The sequence below is a fragment of the Glycine soja genome, chromosome 7 (genome assembly GCF_004193775.1).
Source record: "Glycine soja cultivar W05 chromosome 7, ASM419377v2, whole genome shotgun sequence".
NCBI lineage: Eukaryota > Viridiplantae > Streptophyta > Magnoliopsida > Fabales > Fabaceae > Glycine > Glycine soja.
In genome coordinates, this window is record NC_041008.1 from 40,276,748 (window position 1) to 40,292,701 (window position 15,954).

At 31.5% G+C, this 15,954-nt stretch overlaps 1 protein-coding gene across 1 annotated transcript; it reads right to left on the reverse strand.

Annotated features, from left to right (window-relative positions):
- Positions 1 to 14,483: 14,483 nt before the first annotated feature.
- LOC114419667 lies at positions 14,484 to 15,742 on the reverse strand. Its single transcript, XM_028385409.1, has one exon. The coding sequence runs from the start codon at positions 15,619 to 15,621 to the stop codon at positions 14,707 to 14,709; it is 915 nt and encodes a 304-aa protein (XP_028241210.1). The 5' UTR covers positions 15,622 to 15,742; the 3' UTR covers positions 14,484 to 14,706.
- Between the last annotated feature and the right edge of the window lie 212 nt (positions 15,743 to 15,954).

Genomic DNA, 15,954 nt, shown 5'->3' on the forward strand with positions numbered 1-15,954 from the left:
TTGTCACACGATCAGATATATGACAGGTGGATGCAGTTTGCAGATCACTTACTACCTGCGGGTCAGCTTTGTCTAGTGTCTGGGCAGGTATTTGCGGATTACATGGAGTGGTTTTTCCACATATCTCACCCATTCATGACACCGTTCCAGTGCCATTTGACCCCCTTCCACATGTGGTAAGATTATTTGCGCGTTTAATGTTTTATGAGTTGTTGTTTATTTTAAATTTCATAATAAATGTTTTTAATGACTTTGACAGGATGATTACGAGGGATATGAGGCGATTGCACAGAGGTTGGAGCGTGTGCTCAACCTTAGGATAGTCACTGCAGGCATAGAGTTATATGACATTATGCAAGACTGCCTGACGATCGCGAGAGGGGGACTCAGTGCTGATGGGACTGTCAGGGCTCGTCAGAGACGCCGCACGGACCATTGATCATTGTATTTATTTTTTGTGTTGTAGTTGACATGAATATTTGTAATTATTACAGTTTTTGTTTAATATAGTTGATGTGTTTTGCACAGTTTATTATTTTATAATATAGTTTATTATTCCGATTGTTTGTGGTCCTTAAGCGAAGTTTACGGTTGTTTTAAATTTATTTTTAAAAAAAGGGAACCTAGAATCATGAGTTTTGTTTGTAAGAATTACATAAAAAATAAAAGTTTTTAAAATTATTAATAATTCATAATTCATAATTTACACCATTAATATATAAGGTCGTACCAAAAACTAAATATTTTTAAAAAATTACATGACAATGAAATCGCCATATAAGATACTACAATGATGACTTTAAAAAAAATCCATGTTCAAGTACCGATGTTTGGGATTTTTTTGCGTGGGTGTGCCAGTGCCGTGAGACAATGGAGGGCAGCCATTTCTCATGTTTGGACATCAAAGAACCCAAAAAAATAGTCCCGTTCCCCGGTTCCATCAACTAACACGTCAAAACAAAGCCTGAAAATCCAAAAAAATAGGAAATGGACCCTTTTTCCATGTTCAAGTACCCATGTTTGGGATTTTTTTGCGTGGGTGTGCCAGTGCCCTGAGACAATGGAGAGCGGTCATTTCTCATGTTTGGACGTCAAAGAACCCAAAAAAATAGTCCCGTTCTCCGGTTCCGTCAACTAACACGTCAAAACAAAGCCTGAAAATAAAAAAAAAAATAGGAAATGGACCCTTTTTCCATGTTCAAGTACCGATGTTTGGGATTTTTTCGCGTGGGTGTGCCAGTGCCGTGAGACAATGGAGGGCAGCCATTTCTCATGTTTGGACGTCAAAGAACCCAAAAAAAATAGTCCCGTTCCCCGGTACCGTCAACTAACACGTCAAAAAAAAGCCTGAAAATCCAAAAAAAATAGGAAATGGACCCTTTTTCCATGTTCAAGTACCCATGTTTGGGATTTTTTTGCGTGGGTGTGCCAGTGCCCTGAGACAATGGAGGGCGGCCATTTTTCAAGTCAGCCAATGTGTTGTCACCAATGTGTAGTCAAGTCAGCCAATGTGTTGTCGAGCGAGTGATAGTTTCAGAATGTGTACTGAAGTCAGCCAATATGTTGTCGCACTCAAACTGTAATACGCATGCATGTCATTATGTGTTGTCAATTATGACAATGATGAATGCTGCACGCGTAAATGATTTTTGTTGGACCAACAATTTCCTTGCTTAACCAAACGAGTACTTGATAATATTAATTGGTTAGTAACGGGTTACAACAAATTATATCGCATAATGAATACAATCACATATCCCATGTCCGTTATATCCATCCACTTGTCCACACTAACCTGAATGAACCAAACATACACATGTAAGTAATTTAAACATTGTTATTAAAAAAAATTAACCTAAAAACATACCTTTGAAAAGCCATCAACAAGTAGGGACAACTTTAATTGTTCAAATCTCTCTGTGCCACCGAAGAGGTTCATGTACTCATGCGACCACCTGCCAAGTTCTTTAATCAATTCATTACGCACTAACGGCCACAAATCTTCCCCCATACCTAATAAAGCGGCAATGGACCGATATCCACAGTTACCGTCCGCTTTCACATCCACAACGTCACGAATGAAACCTTGAAAGAATGACGCAAATTGATCCAACATCGGGATGATCCTTGTTGGCTGAGGCGGTTGAGAACATGATGCACTTCGTTTCACTGGAGAGTTGCTGCTTTGAACAGAATGAAAAGCATCAACATACTCCCAGTAAGACGGATCATGCTTTGTGGATCTTTGACTTCTTTTCATTGGTTTCTTCGGTGCACCTTTAGTGTTGACCTTTGACGGAGGAGGGCACATAGAGTTATGATCAGGGTATGCAATTTCTCGAAGTTTACTCTTCAGAGTTACTTTGCCAGCCACATCAAGTTCATCAAATCTTTTAGATATGATCTCTATCTCTTCCTTGATGGTGATTTCCGTCTCACATAACCCTTGGTCTGAAAAACAAAGTCTCCTCCAAAAAAGATGGACTGACTCCAATGGGATGCTGCCAGCAGTATACCTAGAAAGCTCACATGCACAAGAAAGACCGTGCGTGCTTCTCATCACACAACCACAAGAAGAGAGATTGTTGCCGAGATAACGTAGACGGTCAACCTCAGAAGCAATCTGATTTAAAGCATCCCTTGAAACCATCCCAAGAAGCCTCTTGTATAAGGTTTTTTTTATATACATGGCCAACCACATGCGTACTGGTTTCAAAGGATGCTTTAATTTCAACGTGTTGCAGCGTGATCATGTTGTTCATGGCATCCCAAACACTACATAGGCCTCCAACGCTATTTTGTAATACTCTTTTGAGAGCCCAATGAGCTTATTCAACCCTACATTTAAAATACACAACAAACATGAAAATATACAACAATTAAATACCATTTAATACTAATCGTTACTAACAAATAAAATCAGTTCTTAATACCTGTTTGTTGTTGTGTTGCCTAGGTGCATGACCTTATTCGTCCATGCTGTAATAAATTTTTCTTTGTGGGGGATAATCCATGTGTCGTTAACATAGTCAATGAACATCGGCCAAGGCGAACAAGCAACTTGAAACTTCTGATGTGACTCATGGAACTCGTGTTCGGACGGACAATCAACCAAAGTACCCCAACTATCCATTACATAGTCCCACGCATTTTTTTCCCCGATTAAAGATTTGCACTTCGCCTTCACATTCTTCCGGAATAGGCCTTAGTAACTTCCGGAAGTGCTCATTCCGGACCTTCCTCCTGCTGTGCCTAAAATTTCTTCCGGATACAGTTTTTACTGTTTTTCTTCTCTAAAAACTAATCGGAAAACGAAAAAAACACTCATAAATGCGTACCTCCGACGAAATAGGAAGAACAACCACTAACAAAACTTCAAATACGGAACACGGGACCACCAAATCTTCAAATACTTCACGGGACCACCAATGGAAACTGCAAAAGGGACCACCACCGAAACAACAACAAGCAACCAAAACAAAAGAAACAAAGCAGAGAAGAAAGTGCAGTAAAAAGAAGCGTGAACGCGTTAATTTAAAGAAAATTACACAAGGGCAAAATCGTCATTACATATGCATTAAATATTATTTTATTTTTACTTATTATTATAAAATGAAAATTCTTTTTTCTTCATTTTGTTATAAAATAATAATCATTTTTTATTATATATTAACTTTTGTAATAGAAATTAAATGTTATCATAATAAATAATTTATATTTTTAATAAAATTTACGGATTAATAAATTTTTATGGTTTAAATTATACTAAATTGTCACACAAATTAATATTTTACATGCGCGTAAAAAACAAATTATAAATATCAGTCATAATTACGTTCACTAATTATTTAATTATTTATGTATAATAATATTAATTATTTTATAATTTAGTTTATCCATTAAAAGTAAATTATTACAAAATAAAATATTTAAAAAAAAAAACTAACTTCCGGAAGAACCTTCTTCCGGAAGAAAATGAAAATCTTTCGGAAGAAGCTTCTTCTGGAAACATTCCGGATGACGTTCTCCCGGAAGTAGTTCCTGAGCACTTCCGGAAATCACAAATTCTTCTTCCGGAAGAAGGTTCTTCCGGATAATTTCCGGAAAGAAGTTTTCCGGAAAGTTTCCGAAAAAAATCTTCTTCCGGAAGAAGAATTGCTGAAGGGCAATTTCGCCACTTCACTGTTTGCTGGGTGCCCCAGCAATAATGCTGGGTGCACGTAGAAACTCCCTAGAGCTAAACTAGAGCGAGACCATAGACTGGGCTTGAGTGGCCCTTCCACAATCCTCTTATGAAGAGCAAAATCCAAAGGTTGGACGGTAATAGACCCATCCATATAACAAATACTGGTTCTCTAGCTGATCAGAAAGAATTTGGAATATTGCTATTGGCAATACTACTTTTGCTAATAGCATTACTCATGTGGGTGCATTTTACCCATATTCCAAAACTGTCCCCTAAAAAATTGTGTAGCAGAATTGTATTTCCATTTTGCAATTGGAGGTGAAAAAAATACACAATAGAAGTATATTTTTGTTATACAAGTACACAACAAAATTATGTTCCGTTGTATATTTTTTTTCACCTCATAACTACACAACGAAAACATGATTTTGTTGTGCAATTTTTCATCACCCCCAGATAACACAACTGAATCATGATTTCTTTGTGTTATTTGATTTCACCCCAAATAACACAATAAAATTATGATTTCATTTTGTAATTTTACTTTCACTTCTACTGTGTAATGGAATCATGATTTTATTGTGTTAATCAAAATTCATTGATTTTGTTAACAGCACTCATTATTGTATCAAAATTAATTCAATGTTTACAATCAAAATTCAATGATTTTGATTACTCTTAAAACATTTTAATTCAATGTTTACAATTAATTTTTTGTTTCAGATTTGTACATGGAAATATTTTCTTTTGAGTGTTTTGTTGGCTCCCCTACATTACAAGAGAAACGTTTCCATTGTGGATTTGGTACCTAATTATACACGGAAACTTGATTCTGTGCGAATAACATTTTCGGAATAAAAAAATGTGTCACCCCTTAGTATGGGCCAATAGCAATGGGAGTGGACCATACCAACTCCCTTCTTGCATACTTTCCAAACTCTACTTTTGGATGGGCTTGCATTTTAAGAGATTTAAGTTCAGTGTAGTTTGCAGCAAGTATGCAAAGGCAGTTTCTATCACTTCCTCTATTAATGCACTCCTCTTTTATTTTTATTATTCTAAATTATTTTGTAAATGCACCCACACTTTTTTGGAAAAGAAAAAAAAAACACTCTCCATATATGCAAATTTACCAATTACATTAGACCTCCAACGTTTTTTTGCCTTGTGTGCCTAGAACACTACCATGCATCTCAACATCTACAAGAGCCATGTTGTAGAAAATCTTCAATAATCAATCTTCTTCTAAATTGATTTCACCAAACCCTAAAAGTCATCTCAATCAAAGAAGTAAGCATATTAGGGAATTATAATTTTTTGATGAGATATGTGGCATACTTATGCATATAGTATGAGTTTTTTGGGGATTGGGCCAACACGTTTCATGTTTAGGTGACATGGGCACAGAAGGGGTGCAATACTTGTTAAGAGCATTGTTGGCTTTTATGATATGTGTCTCGTTATCATGTTTGGGTGACATGGGTAAGGCATACCTTTTCCTGAAGAACGGGAGACAGAAAGTGATGAGGGTGAGGGTGAGGGAGGAGTGTACATTTTTTTAGGGTATTTTAGAAAAATAAAATGAAAACAGGACTATATAAGAGAACACAACAAAATCTATCATGAGCCCAATAAGGATTTTGACGTCCACACATTCATTATTTTTCCTTGCAAGTACTTAATGACCTCTTTTATTATTTTGTAGGATTATCAAATTATGTGTAGACAAAGGTATGTATATCAATACCAATAACATGCTTCTAAACATATTATTTATTTCACTTGTTACTTCAAAATGGTCATTGGTGTAATATAGTTAGATGTATGTCACATAACTATAACGGTAGAGATTATTCTACAAAAATTTAAAAGTTATTAAAATAAAATTAACAAATTAATCATGCATATTATGTGTACATATTAATCACTGACATCATTGAACTAAAATCTCAAATGATTGTCGAGTTATTGATACACCGTGAAAAGATTAGGAATAAGTTAGTTAATTATGAGACAATGAAATGTAGGATAAGTTGCTTAATTATTAGCAAACTCAATCATGATGTCAAATGGTCAATGACTCGTTTAACATAACATTTTTTTTTGTTACATCAACATAACATATTTTATATTTCAGGTTTGTTTTATAGTAGTTTTGTATTGATTGATATTTTGTCTTAGTAAAAACAAATAAAACGAGCACATACTCTGACTTTTTATTTTCCTTAATTATTTAAAATAATGTTTACGAGTGAATAATTTCGGCTGATGGTGACGCGTGTCTCCTGCCTCCAGCTATTCTAGAGGGCCATATTTGAAGTTTCTCAAGTTCTACTGTATCTGTATGTATCACTATGTATGCGAATCAACTAGCATTTATTTGGTACATATTTACTACAGATGAAATATAAAGCATAAATTATAAAATTAGGAAAATATAAAAACACAAGAAATTAATTTTTGAAGTTTTAATAATTTTAAAAATTAATTTCAATGATAAAAGATAATTTATTGATAGTTTGACAATTATAATGTTGATCGTAAACAATTAAACATTGATAAAAAAATATTAAAGAAAGTAAATAATTTATTTAAATGAATAACTAAAACTGAAAATATTAATTTAATGTGTTATGAAAACTTAATAAATATTAAATATCTTTAATTTTGAGAGAATATAGTTAGGTTTGATTAAGGTTTCTTTTATTTCATTATTATTATTTCCATTTCACTTAAAGTGAAAATTAAAAATTAAAAATATATTTTTAATGATCTAAAGTACTAAATAATTAAAACATTGAAAGTGATAGTTGTTTTAAAAAAATAGAAAACTATGGTACACTTATGATATACATATTAGCTTAAATTTATTTATTTTAATTAAATCTCAACAATATTTAAAAATACTATGTTATATATATGTTTGTGTAGAATTCCTATCTGTTAACAAGGGGTCTATAGCTTATTTAATTATATAGAGTGCATAAGTTATTATAAATTGATGATATATTTATTTCTTATATATAAAAAAAAATCTCATGTGTTATGATAAATAAAATATATCAACTTTTTTTTACTATGCTCAGTATACTTTTAAAATAAAATAGAACTTAATTTAATGCTTGATTCCTTTCAATTTACATGACAACCGTTGTATTAAGATTAGTTGATAAAATTGTAAAAAACATTCACTATCGATTTAACTTTAAAACACTGTTAGTATTCTCTTTAACTCATATATAAGTAAAAATAATTAATTTTACATTAATTAATTATAAAAGTTAGTTGATATATTTTTTTTTTTTAATTTCAAGTAAAAAGTAAAATTATTTTTAAAATATCATTCAATGAAACTTGTTATTATGAATAAAAAAAGAATCATTAAAAATAAAATTAAAATTAAATAAAGAGTGTTTTAAAAATGATATCATTAAATATAACAAAATTAATTAGATTTGTTTATATTCAAGTTCAACATATAAAATCACTTTTTTACTTGTATATGAGTTAAGAGAGAGTAGAATTTTAACAATGTATTCTTATTTTTAAAAAAATTGTGTATTTATTTTATTTAAATTAAATATACTGTTATAATACACAAAATCCTTACTTTTATATACCTACTATTTAATTACATGTTTTAAAGAAAGAAAAAAAAAGTATAAAAATTGTAATATGAAACAATGTGTTGATATTTAATTTTTTAAATGGGTAAATTACATTAATACTCTTTCAAATTAAGTGAAATTAGATCCATTTTTTTTATTCTCACTAGAATAGATAGTAGTAAAATTTGTCCTAACAAAAAAAAAGTGAGTGAAGACTCCTTACCTACTTTTTTTTTCCTACCATGAAATAACATATTTTAGATGAATTATCCTACATGAGACTGAAAGAATTAAGTTTAGATCGTATAATTAAACATGAAAAATTAATTTTTTTTAATCATAAAAGATTAAGATTTAAGGTAATATGACTATGACTATTTAAAAAGTTACATAATTTTTTGAGATTAAATTTTGATAATCCATATTTAATTATATGATTAAATTTAATTCTCTAACTCATACGATACATTCATTATATGATATATATATATATATATATATATATATATATATATATATATATATATTAATTAGAATAAACAGATAATCCGCTATATTTGTTCTTGGATGGAGACACTGTATTATAACTTTTCCATTTACTTGTCAGGTTGCCATATCTTGTCGACAACATTGTATATTTGGGAGAGTCACTAACTACTCACTGGAATGACTGGATGAGTTTCAGTAGTTCTGTACCCTAAATAGTTCCATATATACAAACTTTTTAATTAGTTTTGTTTTATATTTTTTTTAGCATCATGCCATCCTCATCGAATCGAAATCCCGTTTTATTTTTAGCATCTCCAACTCAATAGAAAACTATTTAATGGGGAGAAAAATACACGAGATATAATCCAAGAGACCCATAATTTTTGCTGGCAAAAGAAGTTGTTTAATATTTCAATTGCATATTTGCATGCATGTTTACACTTTTAAAAGTAAAAAGAAATAAGAGAAAAAATAATAAATATAATATGTGATGTATGAGAAATAAAAAGTGAAGACAAATATAAAACACATAAAATTAAGTATATATATATATATATATATATATATATATATATATATATATATATAAAAGAGTTGATTACTGACTGTAGTCCGATTACGAATAATAACCTGTAAAAGATATTCATCTGCAAAAAAAAGGTTAGTTGGTGTTTGTTTTTATGTCAATTGTTTCTTTTGTATTTCTTTTCTTTTCCGGATACATATTTAGTGGATAACAGTAATCACCTTTAGAGGTCTTTGTTAACTTTCTGATGATTTACTGATTTGTTAATTTCTAATGCCACCATAGTGGACACAAGCTCTCTGACAATATACAGTTTGAATTTCAACACCTGACGCATCTTAATTCTTAATTACTGGAAAAATTCTCGTAATAAGAATCAAAGGAAGGTACTTCCTAAACACTTTTTATAGTTTTTGGTTTACAGTGAAAACTGTTAAATTTGGTGGGTTAAGTTTGCTTAATTTAACTACAGTTTTAAGCATATTAGTCATGATTTTATCCATGTATAGTTATATAATATTTTTCTTTAGCCTAACCTTTAGGAAAATTTAGTTATACAAATTAGAAAATAAATTGAGAAAATGCAACATTAATTACAAGAGAGTAACTTATAGTTTACCAATAAATGTTACCCCACCCGTTTTTTTCAAGTCAAGCAAGTGGCTTCTTAAATTATAAAATAGTTCAAATTAAACATACGAAACAATGAATTAATTTAGGGTAAAAGAGTCACATATAGTGTATGCATATAGTGTATGCATGCTTGGTTTGAAGTTACAAAAGAATTTTTGCAAATTCCAATATAAAATTATGCATTCCAAGACATGAATTGAGAAGAATTTTTTTGTTACTTCTGAAATAAAAATGCTTTTGAACTCTTACAATTTTAATCGAAACATGCACATAGTCTCTTGGTCATCATCTTGTCAGCTGAATGATAAAGTTGGAATGATTTTTGTGTCACATGAATTATTTAGGGTGGGTTTAGTTTGTATTTTTATTTTCTGTTTTTATTTTTTATTTTTATTATCTGAAAACTGTTTTCATTTTTAAAACATTAGAATTTTAAAAATATGTTTGGTTTGACTTTTTGATTTCTGCTTTTAATAAATAAAAACACTAAAAATATATTTTTAAAAGGAAATGTATTTTTAGATTTGTTTAAAATTATATTTTTTGTCACTACGTTTTTATTTTACCCAAAATAAGGTTCCTGGTTTAAACTGAAAATATTGAAAATAAGATTGTATTGTTTCCAGTTTTTGGTTCGTTTAAAAAAATATTTTCACTGAAAATAAAAACAGAAATCCAACCAAATACATTTTCATCACCATTTTCTATTTTTAATAAAAATTAATCAAACCAAACACCGGTAATGATCCCATTTAAGCCCCTTAATAACCAACCGTTTTTCAACTCTATATTTTTCAACTTGATCTATAAATTAATTAAGCAATACATTTCACTATGGTATAATGATTGTCCTATGACTAGGACGACCCCGCAAAGAAAATGAGCATAGATAATAGTGTTAACGTGGCCTTATATTATTACACTATGGTCACATTTGCTCATAAATAATATATTATGTGTTGTATTGTACAATCCAAAGTAGGCAAGAAAAAGGGTAGTAGCTAGTAACAAATTGTAGAGCTTCATAAATCATTTGGGTTTCCTCTTCAATGGACAGAGGTTGCCTTTACATAAAGATAGCTTTGCATGCATGGCTTGGCTGGTCGTTTTTCATTCTTTTCCTAAAAAACATTTGCCTTTTTCTTTTTCTTTTAAAGGACTGCGTAACCACATGAACATGAACATGAACTTGCATGCATGGATAAATAAAAACGGACCTTGTCCTTTCTTTTTCTACCTTTAGCTGAAAATTATCATATGCTCGAAGAATCACTGATTGCAACATTCTAAATATTGATTTTTCAACTGAAATGTCGGTATTATCGTAGTCATGATTGAGTATTTGAATTAGTCAAATGATAGACAGCGACCCTCTTCTTTAATTTGTTCTTGGCAGTAAACATTCCGATTCATCTTTTTCTTTCTTCTTTCTTATCCAGTTTTTACCACAAAATCAATTCGCAAGGACATGAATAGTTTGATATTTTTCTAAATAGGTTTAAATATATTTCTAAGTCCGACAAATATATTTTAGTCTTTGTAAATAAATAAAAAATTGTCCGTGTAATTTTTGCTGTCACTTTTTTCTTTTCTCAGCCATGATAACCAAAACTAAAAACATAACTCTTATATTCAATGGATGAAATAGAGTAAACTAAAAATAAAACATATATTTACAAGAATGTAAAACATATGATTGCTAATGACATGTTTACAGCGAAAATCGAAATAGATGACAACAAATATTATGGGAATAAAAAACTAAAAAACAAACCTATCTAATACGTTATCCCATCCCACTCCCTCGTATTAAAGCTTTTCAAACTTGTAAAACTTGAAATTTAATTTGATTTGAGAAAAAGTGAGTTAAAAAGAGGTCTAGTAAACTAATCCGAAAACTGAAGTTTATAATTAAATAGTTTTATTATATCTCTAAAGTATATAGCACAACTAATCAACTATGTGTATTAAGATTTAGGAGCAAGTACATGGTAGGTCATTTCCAAAGTTTTGCACGGTGTGCTCTGCTTTTGCTAGCTTTATTCGTATGTTAAGGGTCACGCTGTGCTCTGCTTTTGAAGCTGGGGACTGTGGTCCTATAGTACAAGACCTGCGATAGTATCACAATTTCATGACTGGTTAAAGGTCAGAAGAAACTTTTTTGCGTTTATTTCTGACTTGCTTGTCTGGATTGTACACAATTTGATCTTTTCACCTTGTATGTCAACATTATTTAATGCTAAACACAACTCAAGACTGGGGACAAAAATAAAATGAAGAAAGAAAACTAAAGATAAGAGGAGTCAAAATAATTCTCCAGGAAGATAATGAAATTCTGAATTCAACATCATCAGTTCTTTTGCTTGCGATGAATTATAACATGTTTGGATTCCGGCATATAGTGTTTCAAACTCAATTTAGAGAATAAATTCAGTTTCGTGATAGTGTCATGACTCCTATCGCAATGTGGGTCACGACGGGACAAAAAAATAAAAAATTAGGATAAATAAATTAATTTTCAAAAAAATAGAAAATTTAAAGAGTGGTCATTAATATTTATTTAAAAAAAATATAGAGAAAACTAATAAAGAATAAGGAATGATCTTCAATTTGAGAAAAAAAGATTTAAAAGTTGTTTAATTATTGGAAAAGTGTTAGCACGTTCGTTATGAAGATGACAATCTTTAATGAATGTACTAAAAATAAAATGATTTTTAATTATTTATCTTTCCTTAAAAACATGAATTATATTTTGTTATATTTTTTTTTTATTTAAGAAGAGAAATCAAAATTTTACTTTTAAAAACAAAAGAGATTTTATTTTATTTTTATTTTTTTCGACAAAATTAGGGTTGAGACACTGTACATGTTTTGATGTGAAAGTAAATTTATTCTCTAAACTTCCGAACACCCCAACAAAAAAAATCAAACAATACAGCCATATTTGATTACCCTTAGAAGTACATTCTTACACTAATATTTTGCTTCAAATCAAGTTTCCACAGAAACAAGAATGAATAACTCGGTTCAAAAGATAAAAACTATTCACAAATTAAGTCTGGCAATTTTAATCCACTCAATTTTATCCTTTCTCAATAGAAGTTGAGACATCTGCCAAGTGACAAAGTGATATTCACCACCGAACTTATGCATCTCATAATTTTATCTATCTGTAATACATAGGATATAAATCATGTGAGAATTAAATTAAAATTTCCCATTTTCTCTTTATTTTCAAATTACTTTGAGTTTTTCTTCTCCTCTCCTAATTGTACCACACACTCCTCCATTTTATTTGAGTAATGATATTTAAATATCTCATCATTTTAAACATTCTTTTAATATTTCTTATTTTTTTATATTTATCTTTCTATCAAATAATAAATTATATTAGATCTATATTTTTTTTCTGTTTCTAAGTATTAAATAACACAATAAGTGTCCATGTAACAATTTTTTTATTTTGTTTTCATATAGCTTGTGTGGGGAGGAAGGGGTAGGAGTGTGTTTATTCCGAGGCCCGCCACATAATTAGGCTTTCTGATTCTAATTACAGGTATGCTTTGTTGGGTGTTCATCATTACAAGATCTGTAGTGATCGACAAATAATCACAAGTTTGGTATATCTCCCTTTAATTTTTTTACTTTAATTTGACTGTGGGTGCCCATTTCAACCACACACTTTTACACTGTACAACACCGTTGCCATCATTTTTCCAAAGCCTAATGATCATTTTATAAGACCAAAAAAGCTTCCTTTTTTCTTATGTCATGCTTATATACTTTCCACGTCGAGGTTTTATCTTGATTCTTTTAGCTAAGCATGTTCATTGTTCTGTTATCATTCTCCGTTTATACCTTTCACCGTGCTTATATTCTTTCCACGTTGAGGTTTTTTCTTGGTTCTTTTAGCTTAAGCATGTTCTGTTATCATTCTCCGTTTGTACCTTTCACCATGAATGCATCAAACAGTATCTAATATTGAAAGGCTTTTTTTTTGCAAACTCTTCAATTATAGAAGAATTATTCAGGTTAATAGAACAGATTATTGGATGTTGAAAACAAAGCTCGCTTAGGATTCAGATCATAACCCATAGGAAATTGCACAATGCTCCCTTAACATTGCATTTTCTTTCCTTCCAAAAACACAGTACGAGATATGCTAGTAAAAGACTCTCCTAATTAATACGAAAAATCATTTGATAGTTTTCGACTATCACATGTCTATAATCTCAACTAATGTCTACATGCTGTATATATGTATGCGAATTTTTTAATTTACCACAAAGCAATAATAATATTCAAAGTGTCGTATAAAAATGAGTTGAAACTTCAATCCATTATAGTGCTATATCACAGAATAACTTTTTCTTTTTCTCTAATACATTATTTTAATGTATTATTTTAAACACACTTAGCGTGGGTAAAAATTAATTAAAAATCACATATTCTACGTTTTATGTTATATTTAATGAGATTTATTTGCTCCTATTTTTATAAATTTTCATAAATTTCAATCCATCACAAGAAAAAATAAACAGAAAGAGTGCATGAGAAAGTATATTGCTATTGCACCTCAATACAGTAAAACATGGATCCAACATATCTAAATTTTTGAATTAAATAGAAAAACATAGAGGACAGAGAGAAAATATGTAAGGGTGAATTTTCCTTTATTGAAATTAACTTTTGACAAAAATAAAATAAAATTTCCTTTCTTTTAATTTTCTCTTTAGATCAAATTTCAAAAAATTTCTCATAATAAACAAAATAAAAGTATATAAAAAAACGGAAATCTAAAGTAGTTAGTTAAGTAGTTGTGTGAATTATTGTAAATTCTTTCTTACCTAATTTTGATTCCTACCGTTAAAAAAAATCAAAATGTATAAAATTCATGCAATTTTTAGTTAATGATGCCTAACATGTTACTCTGCAATCGTGCCAAGCTATACCATATTATTTGTTAGTATAATTGACAACAATTAACTGAAACTTACCAAACATAACGTCCTAAATATGAAGAATACCAAAGCGAAATACGTATAGACATGAGTGAGTAAGTATTATACATGTTTCGTGTGAATGGTACAAATATTTAGACACAAATTAGAGTCTCTTTTGCGAACACAGATCGAGACAACAATATTAAAACGAGGTGAACATGTGTCAGTATGAAAACTAATTAACCAGGAACACCAAACTAAGAAAAAAAGGGGAAAGAGGAAGAATAAAGCAAGATCCAAACCAGAGAAATTTGGATTCGATTAAGAACGCGTCAAAGACCCAACCCTCTTAGAAAAATGATGATGCATACCAGGGTTAAAGCCCAAGCATCCCAACAAGCCCTGCTTGTAAGGCAAGAAAGTCTTCTTCTTCATTTCCTCCGACGCGGCCCGGTTCAGCGTGTAATGCAGCTCGTGGGCCGAGACCGGCCCGCGCCGCTTCGAGATCGAACCGGAAGAACTCTCGGTGGACCGGAAGCTGCAGTCCCGAACATCCTCGTTGTTCTTCGACAGAACTGCGTATTTTCTCCTCAGAGGGTCCTTGTCGGTTGCTCTTCCTTCAGAGGCGCTTCGGAAGAGGAGAAAATCCTTGAACCTCCATTTTCTCGTGAAGGGAATCGAAGACAAAAACGAGGCTTTTGAGTTGTTGATGTTGCTTGTCGAGGAAGAAACGTTTTTGTCTTCGGAGTCGCACACGACGGAGATTCTCAGAGGGGACAACGACCTGCTTCCTTTACGACCAGAGAACGAAACCGAAACCCTTTCCCTCCCTCGTGTTTTTTCTTCACTTCTGAGAGTTTCTTTCATTGCCAATGCAAAAGGGTCCAAGTCTTTCTTCTTGTTGCGGGGAGAAAGTTTCGACCTTGGGGATGTTACCGGAGACTGAAGCAGCGGCGGCGGCTTCAAAGGACGGATTTTTCCGCCGTCAAAGAGCTCAGCGGCGGAGAGAGAAGGGCGGTCGAGGTGGCCGCTGAAATTGAACTGGAAATCTTGTTCTTCTTCATGGAAGGAGGAGGAGGTGGCACGTGTGGGGCTGGTGGGGGCGCTGAAGAAGAAGAAGTTTGGTTTGTTGGAGGCAGCAAAGAATTGGGGGCTTGAAGGGGCGGTGATGAAGGGGGAGGAGCAGTTGCTGTCGAAGTTGAAGTCCACCGGTGGAACCATCACTTCCACCTCCATGCTTGTCTTGTGTTCTGAGTTTCTCTCTCTTTCTTTCTTGTGTGTGAAACCGAATCACGAGGGTGGAAAAATGGATGTAGGTTGGAATGGGACGGTGCAATTTATACTGAAGGGAAAGATTTGAGATTGTGACATGGGTTTGTGAGAGAGAGAGGAAATAAAAGGGTGGGAAAGATTGACTTTGAGTGAAACATTGACTGATATTTCTTTTTTTTTCGAAATTACATGTATTTTTATTTTATTGGAAGTAATTTTATTTTGGATATAATTATTATGAATGATAAAAAAATTCAAATTATTTAACATAATTACATTTTCATATTTCGGTTCGAT